The 16,802-nt window shown below is 32.2% G+C and overlaps 1 protein-coding gene across 1 annotated transcript; it reads left to right on the top strand.

The window, feature by feature from the left end:
• The first annotated feature begins 3,986 nt into the window (after positions 1–3,986).
• Positions 3,987–9,420, top strand: LOC143075037 (uncharacterized). Its single transcript, XM_076250274.1, has 5 exons — positions 3,987–4,039; positions 5,176–5,321; positions 5,804–5,889; positions 6,261–7,420; positions 8,701–9,420. The coding sequence occupies exons 2-5, from the start codon at positions 5,198–5,200 to the stop codon at positions 9,194–9,196; spliced, it is 1,866 nt and encodes a 621-aa protein (XP_076106389.1). The 5' UTR covers positions 3,987–4,039; positions 5,176–5,197; the 3' UTR covers positions 9,197–9,420.
• Positions 9,421–16,802: the final 7,382 nt, after the last annotated feature.

The raw sequence follows: 16,802 nt of genomic DNA on the forward strand, positions 1-16,802 counted from the left end.
GTACCAAATGATGGTAATTTATTCAATGCAATTAACAAATCTGCACTTAAAAAAAATAATATAAATCATGAATATATTCAAAACTGAAAACAAAAGAATACAAGTACTTGTATTTAATACTATTGGAAGGATTCATAATCTGTAATACACTGACTTGATTTGATGGCGGGAGAAATGGTAAGTGTTAAAATTTACTGTTTTGCATTATAAGAGAGGTGAAAGATACCAAAGGGGCATTCACACTTTTAATATTATAAACTAACAACGCCTTGGCTAAAAAAGATATAGACAAACAGACAAACTATAGTACACAACGTAGAAAACTAAAGACTAAGCAACACGAACCCCGCCAAAAAACTTGGGGTAATCTCAGGTGCTCAGGACGGTAGGTAGATCCCGCTCCAAATGTGGCACCCTCCGTGTTGCTCATGTTAGTTCAAACCAGTATTTATCTTATTCTATAGGTCACAATTGGGTCATTGATAAAATAAATATTTTCATGAAAATTTTTCATCCGTAATTTGAGCTGATTTTGGTTGTTTGTTTCAGGCACTAAAGATTCTGATCTGGAATTGGGAACACCAGACCAAAGAAAACGTAAAAGTAGCAAGCTTCATGGAGAAATACTGTTACAAGATACTACAACCAAAGTATCTGCTGATATTATTATCAAAGGTATGGTGGAAATATTTTGATTGAATTGTATCTGATGGTTTATGCCTCATCAGCACACTTGGGCTATATCACATGTACAGATATGTGAATGATCATAAATATGCAATCAAAATATTGAATCTGTGTTTTTTAATGGGAAAAGAGAACGTATGATAAGACTTATATAGCTATTAGACTGGAACTTTATAATGTTTTCAATAAATGCGAGAGTTTTGAAGGTCTGAAGCAAACTTGGCAGACAAAATTAAAGAATATAAATACTTATTTTTTATGACGCAAGAATCTTGCAATTTGATGGGTTAATCACCCAGGTATAATAACACCCCACCTTATATCACTGGGGAATACAAAATAAAAATTGAATTTAAAAAAAAGTATATAATCAATGTTAATTGTGAAAAAATAAAAACAAGATAAACAAAGAATCAAATTTTCCAAAACTCTCAAAAATTAAAAAGTTCGAAAAAAATAATATTTGACAATGCACAGCAAAGTCAGTGTTGAAAAAAATGTGTTGTGAATTTTCATAAGATTTTTTTTTTAATTGATTCCCAGGTGTAGAAATAAGTAGAAGATAGCTTCATCAAAAATAATTTGTTGTCTTGGTGCAATCCTGGGTGTAAAGAATTTTACAGCAGTATTTAAAATTCATACACCCTCTTGCCTCCTCCTCTAAAGGTGTATAAATTTTCAACACAGTGTAAAATTATGTTTACCCCTGATTACACCAAAATAACTAATATTATATCTTATTAAATAAGGTCTTGAACATAATATGTTTATGGGGCATAAGCTGTAAAGTTAATCTTTTACCAATTTGAATCAAATTCTCAAATTTAATTTACAACACACTTATGTATTTTAAATATTCTTAGCTAATGCCCATTTGAAGACTTTAATTAAGAAATTAATTACACTTCAAGTTCAAGGGGACAAAACTTATCTTCTCCTTATTACTTGCTAAACGCATTGACAATTCAATTAATTCTGAAATTAAAATAGAAAATCAGTCTTTTTGTTAAACATGTCAACGGTATCATTGCTACCTCTGTAGATAATGTGGTGCCATTGAAATGATATTTTAATGTCGTGTAGCTATATATAGCCACATAATGATTTTTTGAATTATAAAGATTTGTATATTGTTGTAGGTATAAATGTGACGAAATTGGCAGGAATATTGAACCAGACAGATGTAACAGCTGATTATGGAACTGCAGCCTCCGCTAAATATACTAGATACCTTATAGACCCCCATACTATATATATTGTATATTGTTTTAGGTATAAATGTGACAATATTGGCAGGAATATTGAACCAGACAGATGTAACAGCTGATAATGGAACTGCAGCCTCAGCTAAATATACTAGATATCTTATAGACCCTCGTACTATATATATTGTATATTGTTTTAGATATAAATGTGACGATATTGGCAGGAATATTAAACCAGACAGATGTAACAGCTGATTATGGAACTGCAGCCTCCACTAAATATACTAGATACCTTATAGACCCCCATACTATATATATTGTATATTGTTTTAGGTATAAGTGTGACAATATTGGCAGGAATATTGAACCAGACAGATGTAACAGCTGAGGCTTAAATTAAAATATTGTTTGTTTGCCCTTTACCGACTGACCCTATAATTTTGTTCCGACTGAAAATCTTTTATTTGTATTTACCAGCAATATTTTATTTTTAACTTTTTTTTGTTGCTACTGAAAATCTGATATTTGTATTTTCTGCTCAAAACTTAATTACCAGAATCCTCAGGTTCTATCTTCCCCGTATAAGGTTTAGTCCATTTGGTATCATGTGAGCATTTGTCCTGAACACTTGCATTTAGAGATTCAAAGCATTTGATTGAAATCAATGTTAAAAGTTTTAAAATCATAATATGACGAACGTTGCCCTTTGTCTTTATACTTGAAGAGCAGGGTTCATTTAAAAAAGTTCGTCCAATACAAAATCATCTACATGTGTTCAAAATATTTTGTTAACGGATGTTGTTTCCTATGTAGGGATGTCCTTTGGTGATCCGTAGATCAGGATGATTATGTTCATGCTGCCTTCGAACTTTGACATTTTATTCTTATCTGACATGAACCAAAGTGAGTAATACCTGTAAATTGGAGAATGAATGGCAGTAAAATCGCCAAGTTTTCCTTACAAACCATTTTTAAATGGGATGTAAAATATCTGACAATTGAGTTTCAAGTCTTGTAGATTTTTATTGTAAACACCTGGACACACAAAAACTTAAACACTCAGTCTCTAGGGTTGTAAATAATAAGACAAATGCTTACTATTAGCTCTTCTAACTGGTTGCATGAAGATGATGGTGGGATGATGCTGGGCAGTGGCTTTATTTTCTAGTCAAATATTCTTTTTCTTTCACAGATATCGTCTCTGATTTATTTAAGTTCAAATTTTGATAAAATTGGTAGAATGTCGGAATAAAACATGCTATAGATTGCACATTGTACAGCTGTTTCACAAATCATGCAAGGGAGATATATGATATTGATAAACCTTTAGGTCGTGTTAAGCGTACAAGGTACAAAATATTAGTGCAAGTTAAAACTCTAAAAAAGTTCAAGGCATATAAATGTTGAAAATATACCGCACAGCCCTATATTTTGATATTTGAAAATAGATAGTAGTGCATATGAATTAACTTCACATTCTACATGGTAATTTTTTTTCATAACTTCCTGGGACTATTATACTAATAGTCCCAGTAACTTTAATAATAGTAAAGATCAGTAAAATAATACTTAAACAAAAGAAATACAGACAAAAATGATATCATGCAGATTTTGTATCTATAACATAAAATATTATGCCTACCTACCTACCCTGTTGCAAAAACCAGGGTCGGAAAAGGGCAAACAAACAATATTTTAATTTAGGCCTGATTATGGAACTGCAGCCTCCGCTAAATATACTAGATATCTTATAGACCCCCATACTATACATATTATATATTGTTTTAGGTATAAATGTGACCATATTGGCAGGAATATTAAACCAGACAGATGTAACAGCTGATTATGGAACTGCAGCCTCAGCTAAATATACTAGATACCTTATAGACCCCCATACTATATATATTGTATATTGTTTTAGGTATAAATGTGACCATATTGGCAGGAATATTAAACCAGACAGATGTAACAGCTGATTATGGAACTGCAGCCTCAGCTAAATATACTAGATATCTTATAGACCCTTGTACTAGGTGGGAGGATACATCTAGATTTCTTAGACATAGGTTAGTTATATGATCAAGTGTAAGATATCTTATAGACCCTTGTACTAGATGGGAGGATACATCTAGATTTCTTAGACATAGGTTAGTTATATGGTCAAGTGTAAGATATCTTATAGACCCTCGTACTAGGTGGGAGGATACATATTGTTTTCTTAGAAATAGGTTAGTTATATGGTCAAGTGTAAGATATATTATAGACCCTCTTACTAGGTGGGAGGATACATATAGTTTTCTTAGAAATAGTTTAGTTATATGGTCAAGTATAGATGCTTATTCATGATGTGTTGAAGGCTAGTATGGTTTTAAAAGAAAATGGATTGAAATATTCCATGGATATTCACAAATGTTACCTTAACATATACTGATTCTGTAATAATGATCGAAATTAAACAGGGTTTAAATAAATCTAACCAAATCAGGAACACAATAAAATAAAAAGAGAATTTATTTCAGTAAAAATGTAATTAATTGTCTTTTAATTGCAAACAAGTCTTTCAGAAATTGTCCATGAATGTTTACACCATATAGAATGTTTATATGTACTAATGTGGTGTAATCAAGGTGTAACACTTCTAATCACTTACTAACAATAAAAATATTAAGCGTTTAATAATGAATACTGTTGCTATAAATATATGATCAACTTGATTTTCTGTGGAGAAAAAAAGAATTGATAAAATGGCCATGTTTGACACTGACAGAACTACAAATAAGAGCGTCCTGAAATTTGTTATCAGTCTGTATGTAAACATGCTATACCATATTATGCTTTTTCAAATGTACTGCTTTTAAACCTATTACAAAATGCTTCAGGCTAAGGTGTCATTAGTGAGCAATAGCTAACAGTTATACATAGTGCATTGTCTGTAGTTTGTAAATAAGATATCCATTAATTGGTAGTTTAGGTTAAATTAGTATCTAATTTTCAATGTAAAGTGAATTTTTATACCAATGTTTTATTTCATTAATCTTGAAATCCATCAATCACTCTGACAAATGAATAAGGGGAACTCTTCTTGATATGGCTCTAATCTTCTTTTTTTTAATATTTTATGATTAGATCAATGAACATATGAGTTGGAAGGATAATTTAATTTACAAGTTTCATGTACATCTTTATGATCATTTATGTTTAGATAAGGGGGGGGATGCAATTTTTTTTTTTATAAATTTTCATATTTAAACGGATTGACAATCCAAGCTTTTATTTATTCCAGACTGAAGCAGTATGCTGGATTGATGTTTTACTTATCACCATCAACTTCAGTCGAAAGCTTGACAGAAATCAGGATCAATGTAAAGTTCGACAGCAGTTTATTTGATACAAACACAGAAATTCCTGTCCTTGTTTATTGGGATAATTGTAAGTCATATATATATTGAGTAGGAGTATTTTTGCAATAAGAAATTGTCTCTTTTCATGGTTTAGTGATTAAAATTTAGGTTTTTGCCTTCATGGTAAATATATAGGTTCTTTTTGGTGTCAATACTACACTGACTTTTACACTTTGTTTAAGATGCTAATAATATAGACCAAATATAACTGTTATAAAACTTAAGATGTACCAAAAAGGCAAAAACTACCAGCAGTAGTTACTTGATATTGAACTCAAAAGCATTGGTGATGATGCATAACATTATGCATCAGTTTTTCAATGACTATCAATATTAGTTCAAACGTATTTTATAAAATCTTTAGAATGAGTCGCACTAATTTGATGTCTTTTCAAAGTTTATTGATAAATTACAAATGTTTCATACTCGTGTTATTTTCTCAAATTATCTTTTAAAACATGTTTTATATGACTTCCCTTTTGTAATGCCTGATATTTTGTATTTCGACAGTTCAGGAATCATGGAAGCACCCATCTGACACTTGTAATGATGTAACAGATAAAACAGACTTCATCAACAAAGTTTTCACTACACAGGTTAGTAGATGTTTCATAGGTCTCTTGGTATTTATCATTCCTTTGACTTAAATCATTCAGGATGAACCTTTTAATTAATAAATTTATTTAAAAAATAATAATGTAAAAATATTATTTGGAAAATATAGCTTGCTGTTAGGTGTGACCCAGGTCCCTGTGTTGAAGATCGTACTTTGACCTATAATGAATTACTTGTACAAATTGTGACTTGGATGGAGAGTTGTGTCATTTGCACATCTTTGTATATCTATTTGAATTATTTGTGAATGAAATCCATCAATTCTGTAGAAATCTTAGTGGAATAAAATTGTAGGAACTTGACTTGCCTCTTCTAAACAGTGTTTGATAAACAAATGTTCTTATCAATTTAGGCATGCAAAGAAGTATTCTCAAAGACAACTTCAACAAGAAAGAAAAGATCTGCCCCCACCAGTGTACCATTACCAACCAGTGTACCTTTACCCAGAATGTGGTCATTAATGGTGATGTCTAGGAGAGCACCAAACACACCACCTCGTATCACTACATCAGAACTATTTGTGAGTGAAGACATGGCTGACCTCCAGGATAAGAATGGACAGAAGGTTGTACAGTATGAAGATAGTGAATCTGATGATGTTGAATTCACAATTCTCCAGCCACCATTCCATGGACAAGCCAACATTACATCAGATGGAACAGTTTATTATCTTCCAGATAGTAATTATAATGGAGCTGACTTTATAATTGTTAAAGTAGTAGAAACAGGACTACTGCCCCCATTCCATCCACTGTCTGCTACCAGAAATATAACAATTAACATTGCCCCTATAAATGATGCTCCACTGCTTTTGCCGTTTGAATCAGATTCAAAATTTGAAGAAGTAGAAGTTCCTGGTAAAGGTTTGAATTCAGTTCAAATTTTATTGGATGGAAATGTTACAAAGAAGTATGAATTAGGACATGTGACTTTCTTAGATGTTGACTTTGTTGACCCTTCAATTAATGAAATAAACTACACAATGAGAATTAACAATACTTTACTCAGTAACTTTACCTTTGAACCTGTTCAGTTTCATGGCATACTTAAAAAGAAGTTAAAACTGAGTCTCTCAGTTGACAAAACATTCTATGGGAGAACAGTTTTTACAGCCAGAGGATACGATCAAGCCAGATTCACAACCAAAAATATAGAGGTCAATGTTTACATCTTAATTGCCCCCTGTGTCCATGGCAACTGCCTGAACAGAACCTCGACTGAATGTAATGAAGTTGAACGAGCTTCCAGTTTTGAGAAATATTCCTGTAAATGTGACCGTGGTTATACTGATGAGTGGTGTCAGACAGATATAAATGAATGTGATCCTAATCCCTGTTCTGTGTTCTATGATTGTGAGGATTTGATTGGGTACCAGAAATGTAACTTGAATGTGGTCAAGACGATCTTGCTGACTCTGGCAGTTTTACTGACTCTGGTTATGTGTTTCATGTTAATCAGACGATTCTACAAGAAGAAACGACCAAACAAAATAGACCCTGGATCTAATACATGGTATGTTCGAGTCTTTATGTATCAGGTATTATGCTTTGCCTACATGGTCTCAAAGGATAGGTGGATGATGTGCCATCACATTTACCGGTAGTAGAATTGTTATTGTCATTTTCTGTGTTTTCATTATAAAAAAAAATGATGGCTTAGAAAATACCTCACCATCCTGAAAATATCCTTTAAATAGCTATTAAAGAAACCATTTTTTTCATTAAGAGTGGAACAGTTTACTGTTCTCCTCCATATGGGTTTTGGTTTGTCCTGCGGTATTGCTTCTGTTTTTAACATAACATATACTTTGTGATTGATAGTTGTTAGCTTTATGACCTATACCTTTTTTGAAAGACAGCGTTATACTCCCCCCTTTTTTATGCCCCATTTATTTATGGGCATTATGTTTTCTGGTCTGTGCGTCCTTCCGTCTGTACGTTCATCCGTTCATTAGTACGTCCGTTCGTCACGCTTCAGGTTAAAGTTTTTGGTCGATGTAGTTTTTGATGAAGTTGAAGTCCAATCAATTTGAAACTTAGTAAACATGTTCCCTATGATATGATCTTTCTAATTTTAATGCCAAATTAGAGATTTTATCCCCTTTTCATGGTACACTGAACATAGAAAATGATAGTGCAGATGGGGCATCCTTGTACTTGGGACACATTCTTGTTATCATTATAATCATGATCATCAGTCAAACCTGTATGAATATTTATAGTATTAGTCTTAAAATGTTCCTTTTTAAATATTGTATACAATTCATTAACAAAGATTGCTACTATTTCCAAAAACCAAAAATTTCATACATAATTAAGAAATGACATTCAATGAATCATATTGAGATGAGATCACATCCAACCAAGTTTCGATTAGCTGTTTTTTTTATATCAATATCTAAACAAAGTTACAAGTTTGTAATCCTGACAATAAAAATGATAGAAACTCAACACAATCACAACTTTCATAATAAAAAAGTACAGAAAACTTAATAAAAAACGATATCTATTAAGCCTTTTATTGTGTAGTTCTATCAAAAAGTAGTTTAAATTTTTTATAAGTAATCCTTTGACACTTGTGATCACTGCTGTTTAAAAATAAATGAAATTGGTTAAAATGCTACCAGACTTTGAGTAAATGATAAGCATGATCAATATACATGTAAATTTTGTCTCTGTTAATTTCTTGTTCAATATAATTGCTTTGCTATTTAGGAAAAGCAAATTTCAGGAATATCTGTGTAATACCTCACTTTGCAATACCTTTGTTTCATGATTCTAATTTATTCTCAGGAGTTTTGGGAGTGAGGACTTAGGTCAGAAGAAAGGAAGATTTATCAGACCAACATCAGCAAGTTCAACTGAAGATCTTGTTCCCTCCTGTACAGTTAGAGACATTAATGTTGACATTGGAAAACATCTTATTCTCATATGTACAGATAGAGAAACTAATGTTGGCAATCGTCAATCATTTGAGGAGAAAGTAGATACCCACACAGAGAACACCTCTGAGACTGGAGATAGAAATGTGTTGTTATCCGAGAAAACCATCGATAGTCTTACCAAAACACTGGAGCCTATCTCTACCTTGACTGCAACGATTGGTCTTAAGGCGCCACACCATAAGCCATTAAGAATGAAGACTGGTGAAAACCATACCGACACAAAACCAAACTATAGGTTTTCCAGATATCTTGTTGACAGCAGTCTTGATAAATCTGGACAATTGAAAATTATTGTTCCTCCCAAAATTTCTTCAAAAAACCAAACCAAAAATGACCAAACTTAAGAAATTGATTCCAGGAAGGGAGCTAACAAACTATAAGATGTAACCTAATTACTGAAAGCTAGTGTAATGTGTGTAAAAGATTTTTGAACAAAGAAAGATAAATGTAAATAAACATGACAAAGACACTGAAGATTCAAAAGTATTTTTTGTATCCCTCTTACTGTTATTTTCATATAGAATAAAGTAGATTTAGATGTATTGAATAGATATAATGTATTGATGAATTTGCCTTATTTCATTGGCACCATGAATTGATTGAATTTTTTATACGCCCGTCAAAATTTTGACGGGACGTATTATGGTATACAAATGTCGAGTGTCTGTCTGTCTGTCTGTCCGTCTGTCCTTCTGTCTGTCTGTCTGTCCGGCGTAAACATGTCGCACAGTAACTTGAGAAAAACTTATCCAAATTTAATGAAACTTAATATAGGTGTTTCTTATGATGGTCAAATGATCTGTGTACTTTTTGGTGAAAATTTGATTAAAACTTTTGAGTTACGGCACTTTGTAACTAAAACAGGGGTGTTTTTTTTCTCATGTCGCACCATAACTCAAAAACCATTCTTGATTATTGCTTAAAACTTTACACACTTCTTAGTTATATTAATCTTAATATTTGTATACTTTTTGGTGATGATTCAAAATTCCGTTTTTGAGTAATGGAGTATTTTGTAAAAAAAGGGGGAAGTTTTTTTTACATGTGGCGCTGTATCTGAAAAATGATTTATGATTATTGCTTGAAACTTTACACACTTCTTTGTTATATTAATCTAAAGATCTGTATACTTTTTGGTTTTGATTCAAAATTTTATTTAAAGTCATAAGAAACCTCAAATCAAAAAAAATTAATGCATATGATTTTTATAACTCAATGGATAGTTTTCATTATAAAACTTATGTACATATACTTTTTTCTGAAGAAAATTTTTTAATTTATTCATATTTAGAAGAAGTTTACTTTATTTGAATAGCTTCCTCCCAGCAAGCTATTCCCCCGACATATTTTCCGTATGCAAGGTGACCTCAGTGTGACCCATCTCGTAAAAATCTGGTGACCACAATACGCATGGATGTCCTTAAAATAAACTATTATCTGAATTTACATGTTAAACACGTGCTCAATTTCCATGCTTTTTTGTTTATTTTTCGTCAATTGTTGACAAACAGGTGACAATCGTTAAACTTCGGCTTCAAAACACAAACTTTAATTACGTGCCATATTTTCACAACACTGACCGATTGAGAAAAAAAATTGACAATTATACGAAATTTACACGAAAAAAATGATAAATTCGAGCACAGAAGACGAAGTTTAGGATGTTTGTATGCATTAGTTCAAGAATTGGAAGAACATTATTTTTCACCGGTCACTCGTTTCTTATGACTTTAAGTGATATTTAGTTTTTTGTAAAAAAAAAACAAAAACGGGGGGGGGGTTTACATATCCCGCCGTATCTCAAAAACAATATATGGTTATTGCTTAAAACAATACGTCGTGCATATTATGCGCTCATGGCGCAGCTGTTTATTACCTTTACTTGGGATCTAGACTTATAATGGACCATTCATGATTGTATTTATACTAACGTCACGGTACCCAAATTGCACCAAGTACCCAAATTGCACCTATTTAGCAAAAAAAGCAGTGGAAATCTTACAAGATTTGCTAGAGACTAAACCATTTGTATTTTTATGATTTGATTCTATGCACTTCTTTCAACATAGGTAAAAATATTTAGATATACACAAAACGTTTACAGTATTTATCAACAGATGAAGTGTTTACTGAAAAAGCAAAATGTACGAAAACGTCATCTTTTTTAAAATTAGCAAATACAATATGTTACAAGTATCCATTTCTTAAAAATTGAAGAATAAGCATGGACTAATATCCAATTGTTCAAAATACTTGAAGAAATTAAACAAATGCTCTGTTACTTGACTTTTGACGATGCAAATTTAAGCATAGATGCAATTTGGGTACTCCTCATTACAGAATCATTGATAGTTTGGTTTGGGGGTCAGTAAAGACTAATTCTCTATGATTCCATATGGATTCAAAAATAAATTGGTGAAACCATATAGTAAGTAATGATACATCTACAAAATAAACGCATAATGAAAACTTTTATCTAAAGCATAAATAAATGTAGGTTAAAATACTGTCAATAGAGGTGCAATTTAGGTACCCTCACGTTATATATGATGAGGCGTTTGCCAATACACCTTAATTTAATATAAAAAAATATAGATCATGCATTTACCAGTGCTGCAAACCTAAAATTACCTCACCAGAGACAAAATGACCGAGAAGTTTTCAACTAAAGGTCACCATATGGCCTTCAACAATGAGCAAAAGAAGTATCACATAGTCCGCAATAAAAGGTTTCAAAAAGACAAAATGTAAAACATGTTCAAACGAGAAAACTAACAGCCTGATTTATGTACAAAACAAAGAACAATAAAACAAATACGATAAACTGTCATGAATGTTTAGGTTTTTTAGCTCAACTGAGCTTTATTTATCACTTGGTGTCCGTCGTTGTCTGTTGTCAGTAATTAACTTTTACAAAAATGTTCTCCGTAAACTACTTGGCATATTTTAAACAAACTTGGCCACAATCATCATTAGGGTATCTAGTTTAGAATATGTGTCTGATGATACGACTTGCTAACCAAAATGACCGACATGGCTAAAAATTGAACATATTGGTAAATTGCAAGTTATGTCTATTTTGGAAATCTTTATGAATACTGGCGAGGATCCTGAGCTTAAAGCAGGGCGTGGGGTGGGGTTGTGAGAAATGTTTTTGAACACTAGAGAAGTTTTCTTGTTATACCAAACCATATGTTTTTCAATAAATGGCACACTTTTTGTTCATCCGGCATATGGTTACTCTAAATAAACTTTTGATTAGTTTAATTATTTAATTACAGATCGTATCTACCCGTTTTGCAATTGCTGTATCACCCTTGCATCAAATAGAGAAAATCTGACTGAGCTGAAATGTTTAAAATGTTGAGCACTACCAATTGTCTATAAGTCAAAACTATCAGACGAATTTTAATATGAGCTATTGCCCTTAAATGATATATTTTACTACTAGTATTTGTTTTCTTTTTTGCCTATTTTTTAAACTGTAATAGATAAAGAGAAACTTTGATTCGCAAAACTGATCAGCAAGACAATTTCTACGAAGAAGTCTGCATCATCAAAATCGTTAGTTGGCTCCTTGTTTATCATGTTTATAGAGTTATGGCCTTTGTAGATGATTTTACCAATTTTATTGGCGTTTTTGCCTTATGTCTTAAACATTATAATAGAAAGAAAGAAACTTAAACAAACAAAAACGTTCAGCAAGACAAGTTCTATAAATTAGTCATCATAGTCTTGTGACTCCTTATTCAGTAGAGTTATTGCTCTTTGAAGATGATTTTTACCCTATCAACTTCACAAATAATACACAATTAAAGCTAGCTATAAAACCAGGTTTAAACCACCATTATCTACATAAGTAAATTTCTGTTCCATGTCAGTAATATAACAGTTGTTTTCCATTCTTTTTATGTATTTGCGCTTTTGATTTTTTGATTTAATAAAGAACTTTCAAATTTTCTTAGGAGTTCGTTTTTAGCTCACCTGACCTGAAAGGTCAAGTGAGCTTTTCTCATCACTTGGCGTCCGTCGTCCGTAAACTTTTACAAAAATCTTCTCCTCTGAAACTACTTGGCTAAATTCTACCAAACTTGGCCACAATCATCCTTGGGGTATCTAGTTTAAAAAATGTGTGGCGTGACCCGTCAAACCTACCAAGATGGCCGCCATGGCTAAAAATAGAACATAGGGGTAAAATGCAGTTTTTGGCTTATAACTCAAAAACCAAAGCATTTAGAGCAAATCTGACAAGGGGTAAAATTGTTGATCAGGTCAAGATCTATCTGCCCTGAAATTTTCAGACGAATTGGACAAACCTGTTGTTGGGTTGCTGCCTGTGAAATGGTTATTTTAAGGAAATTTTGCAGTTTTTGGTTATTATCTTGAATACTATTATAGATAGAGATAAACTGTAAACAGCATTAATGTTCAGCAAAGTAAGACCTACAAATAAGTCAACATGACCAAAATGGTCAGTCGACCCCTTAAGGAGTTATTGCCCTTTATAGTAAATTTTTAACAACTTTTCGTCATTTTTTGTTACTTTTCTAAAAATCTTCTTCTCTGAAACTACTTTGCCAAATTTAACCAAACTCGGTCACAATTATCATTGTGGTTTACAGTTTATAAAATGTGTCCGATGACCCAGCCTACCAAACAAAATGGCCGACATGGCTAAAATTAGAACATAGTGGTAAAATGCAGTTTTTGCTTTATATCTTTGAAACTAAGACATTTAGGGCAAATCTTTCAAGATTTTAATGTCCATCAGAATAAGATATATCCCCTCACAAATTTTCAATTGAATCGGACAACCTGTTGTCGGGTTGCTGCCCTAAAATTGGTGACTTTAAGGAAATTTTGCAGTTTTTGGTTATTATCTTGAATACTATTATAGATAAAGATAAACTGTAAACAGCAATAATGTTCAGCAAAGTAAGATCTACAAATAAGTCAGGATGATCAAAATTGTTAGAGGACCCCTTAAGGAGTTATTGCCCTTTATAGTCAATATTGAACAACTTTTCGTCATTTTTGTAACTTGTATAAAAATCATTTCTAAAACTACTTGGCCAAATTTAACCAAACTTGGCCACAATCATAATACTAGGGTATCTTTTTTTTAAAAAAGTGTCTAATGACCCCGCCTACCAACGAAGATGGCCAACATCTGTAAACACATTAACAGGTGAGCGACACAGGCTCTTGAGAGCCTCTAGTTTTGTTTGCTATTTTACTTTCTGCTACCTGGACCATGTAATGTTGTTCATTTTTTGCCTGTATTTGTAGTTCTAATGCAACAACGTTTGTAACGTTCATTTTGATTGGATAACGTCACTTTCTTACATGGCATCAATTGACAATTGATGCTATGGGACGTACACGCAAGCGCAGACGGCATATGACAGTTTTTAAATACATGTTTTAACGTTGTTTTCTGTCAGTTTCATTAGAATGGAGATAACAATATTGTATTTTAAGCTCCGACGGCATCAATTGGGGATTTGATGGTCGCAAATTAAGTTTACTGGCGACGCGTTATCTCCTAAATCAATTTTCATCGGATGAGACGGGTGTTTTTGAGATCTATGATACTGTCCAATAGTTTTGGTTATTGCAGTTATCATTTTTATGTATATGTAAAATTCCATCACCAACTAAGAAGGCCACCATTTTGAAAACTGATTTTTTTTTTAATGTAATTTCTCACAAAATAAACATGAAAAAAAAGTAAAATCACAAAAATACTGAACTTCGAGGAAAATCCAATCGGAAAGTCCATAATCACATGACAAAACACATCAAAAACGAATGGACAAGAACTGTCATATTCCTGACTTGGTACAGGCATTTTCAAATGTAGAAAATGGTGGATTAAACCTGGTTTTAAAGCGCTAAACCTCTCACTTTGATGACAGTCTCATCAAATTCCGTTATATTTACAATGATGCGTGACCTAAACAGACATAATAAATAAAATAGTCAAAACATGGGTACAGCAGTCATCATCGTGTAACAATTTTAACAGAACACAAAACACATCTATCTACAAACACATTCATTGATTCGCGTGTCTGACGTCAGAAAATTTTATACGTCACATAAATTTGTCGTTCAATGTATAAATACAAACAATTTAAAAATTTCATAAGGGCAATGTAAGCATACAGGGTTAAAAAATCAAAGTATGTAAGAATTAATTTCAGAAATAGACCGAGATTTAGAATAGTCCAAAAGTTATATAGAATTTATAAGAATCCACAAATAGTTCATTCCACTACGCGATTGAATAATTTTGACGTTTGTGGTTCAACGTATTTTCTAATTCATAATAGAAATATATCACAATGACATATACTGGAACAATATCATATTGACGAGATCTTTTAAAGTACACAGTCACGTTATAAGAACCAAAGAAACACAAAAAGTCGCATATACAAAACACACCAGCGAAAAATGAAAGATAATACAAACACATTGACGGGATGTTTAAGTACCGAGCCACGTTAAATGGATATCACATAAAACAATCCAACAGTAAAAGAAATATTAATAATAGAACAAAGACAAATGAAAGAACAATATAACACGTTGTTAAGATGATAAACAACATCAGTACGCAGAATCTATACATCAAGACCATCATGTATTATTTGCGAAGTTGATACGGAATATTTATCAACAAAGTCTTGGTACCTTCCGATGAACTTTTTTAGAAAAAGGACAAGACGTTCTTTGACATACCCCTTGTTCATCAACTTTCTACTCAGACACTGATGACGTTTTTCAATATCTGAGTAGGAACTGCAAGCTTTTGAATATTGATTTTGTCTCGAAAGTCATATTTTGAGACTTGATATGTAGTATACGAATGACTGGTGATAAAAACCGTTGTGTTGATTGTATACTGTTTATTTTCGACTTGTGCATTTGAATGTCTATTTGGTATCCTTCGTCTCTCTGTTAGAAGTATATGTAATGGAGTTTTGTGGAATCTTATGACTCCTCACATTTATTGCTCAACACATAGCTTTATTGTCGAGCCTTCCACTTTAGTCGAAAAAGCAAGACTAAGCAATCCTACATTCCGTCGGTGTCGTCGGCGGCGTCCACAAATATTCACTCTGTGGTTAAAGTTTTTGAAATTTTTATAACTTTCTTAAACTATACTGGATTTCTACCAAACTTGGACAGAAGCTTGTTTATGATCATAAGATAGTATACAGAAGTAAATTTTGTGAAAAAATAAATCCATTTTTTCCGTATTTTACTTTTAAATGGACTTAGTTTTTCTGCGGGGAAACATTACATTCACTCTGTGGTTAAAGTTTTTAAAATTTTAATAACTTTCTTAAACTATCCTGGGTTTGTACCAAACTTGGACAGAAGCTTATTTATGATCATAAGATAGTATCCAGAAGTAAATTTTGTAAAAAGATAACTCCATTTTTTTCTGTATTTTACCTCAAATGGACTTACTAGTAGATTTTCTTCCAGTTAACATTACATAAAGTCTGCAGTTAAAGTTTTCAAAACATTTATTAGATTCATTTACTATCCTAAATTTTTACCAAACTTGGACAGAAGCTTCTTACAATCATAAGATAGTATCAAGAGGAATATTAATTTTAATTTTTTTCCTCATTTTTGTTAAGCCTGCGATTTACAGCAAAAGTAGGCGAGACACTGGGTTCCGCGGAACCCTTACAAATTTTTATTTGATGTACTAATTTGATCGTGTGCTAATTTTATTATTGTCCGTTTAAAAATTTTGAAATTATTAAGAAACTAAGGTTTCAACTTCCTCAGGCAAAGTTGGCTTTAGATGAATTTGGCTATTTAATTTTTTTACATATAGCTCTCCAATGGTTTCGGTACTTATCCATCTTCGGATTTCAAATGTTTAGCTTTGAGCGTTCCTGATGAGGGTAAGTCCAGAAAAGCGCT

Source organism: Mytilus galloprovincialis, chromosome 5, assembly GCF_965363235.1.
Source record: "Mytilus galloprovincialis chromosome 5, xbMytGall1.hap1.1, whole genome shotgun sequence".
NCBI classification, from domain to species: domain Eukaryota; kingdom Metazoa; phylum Mollusca; class Bivalvia; order Mytilida; family Mytilidae; genus Mytilus; species Mytilus galloprovincialis.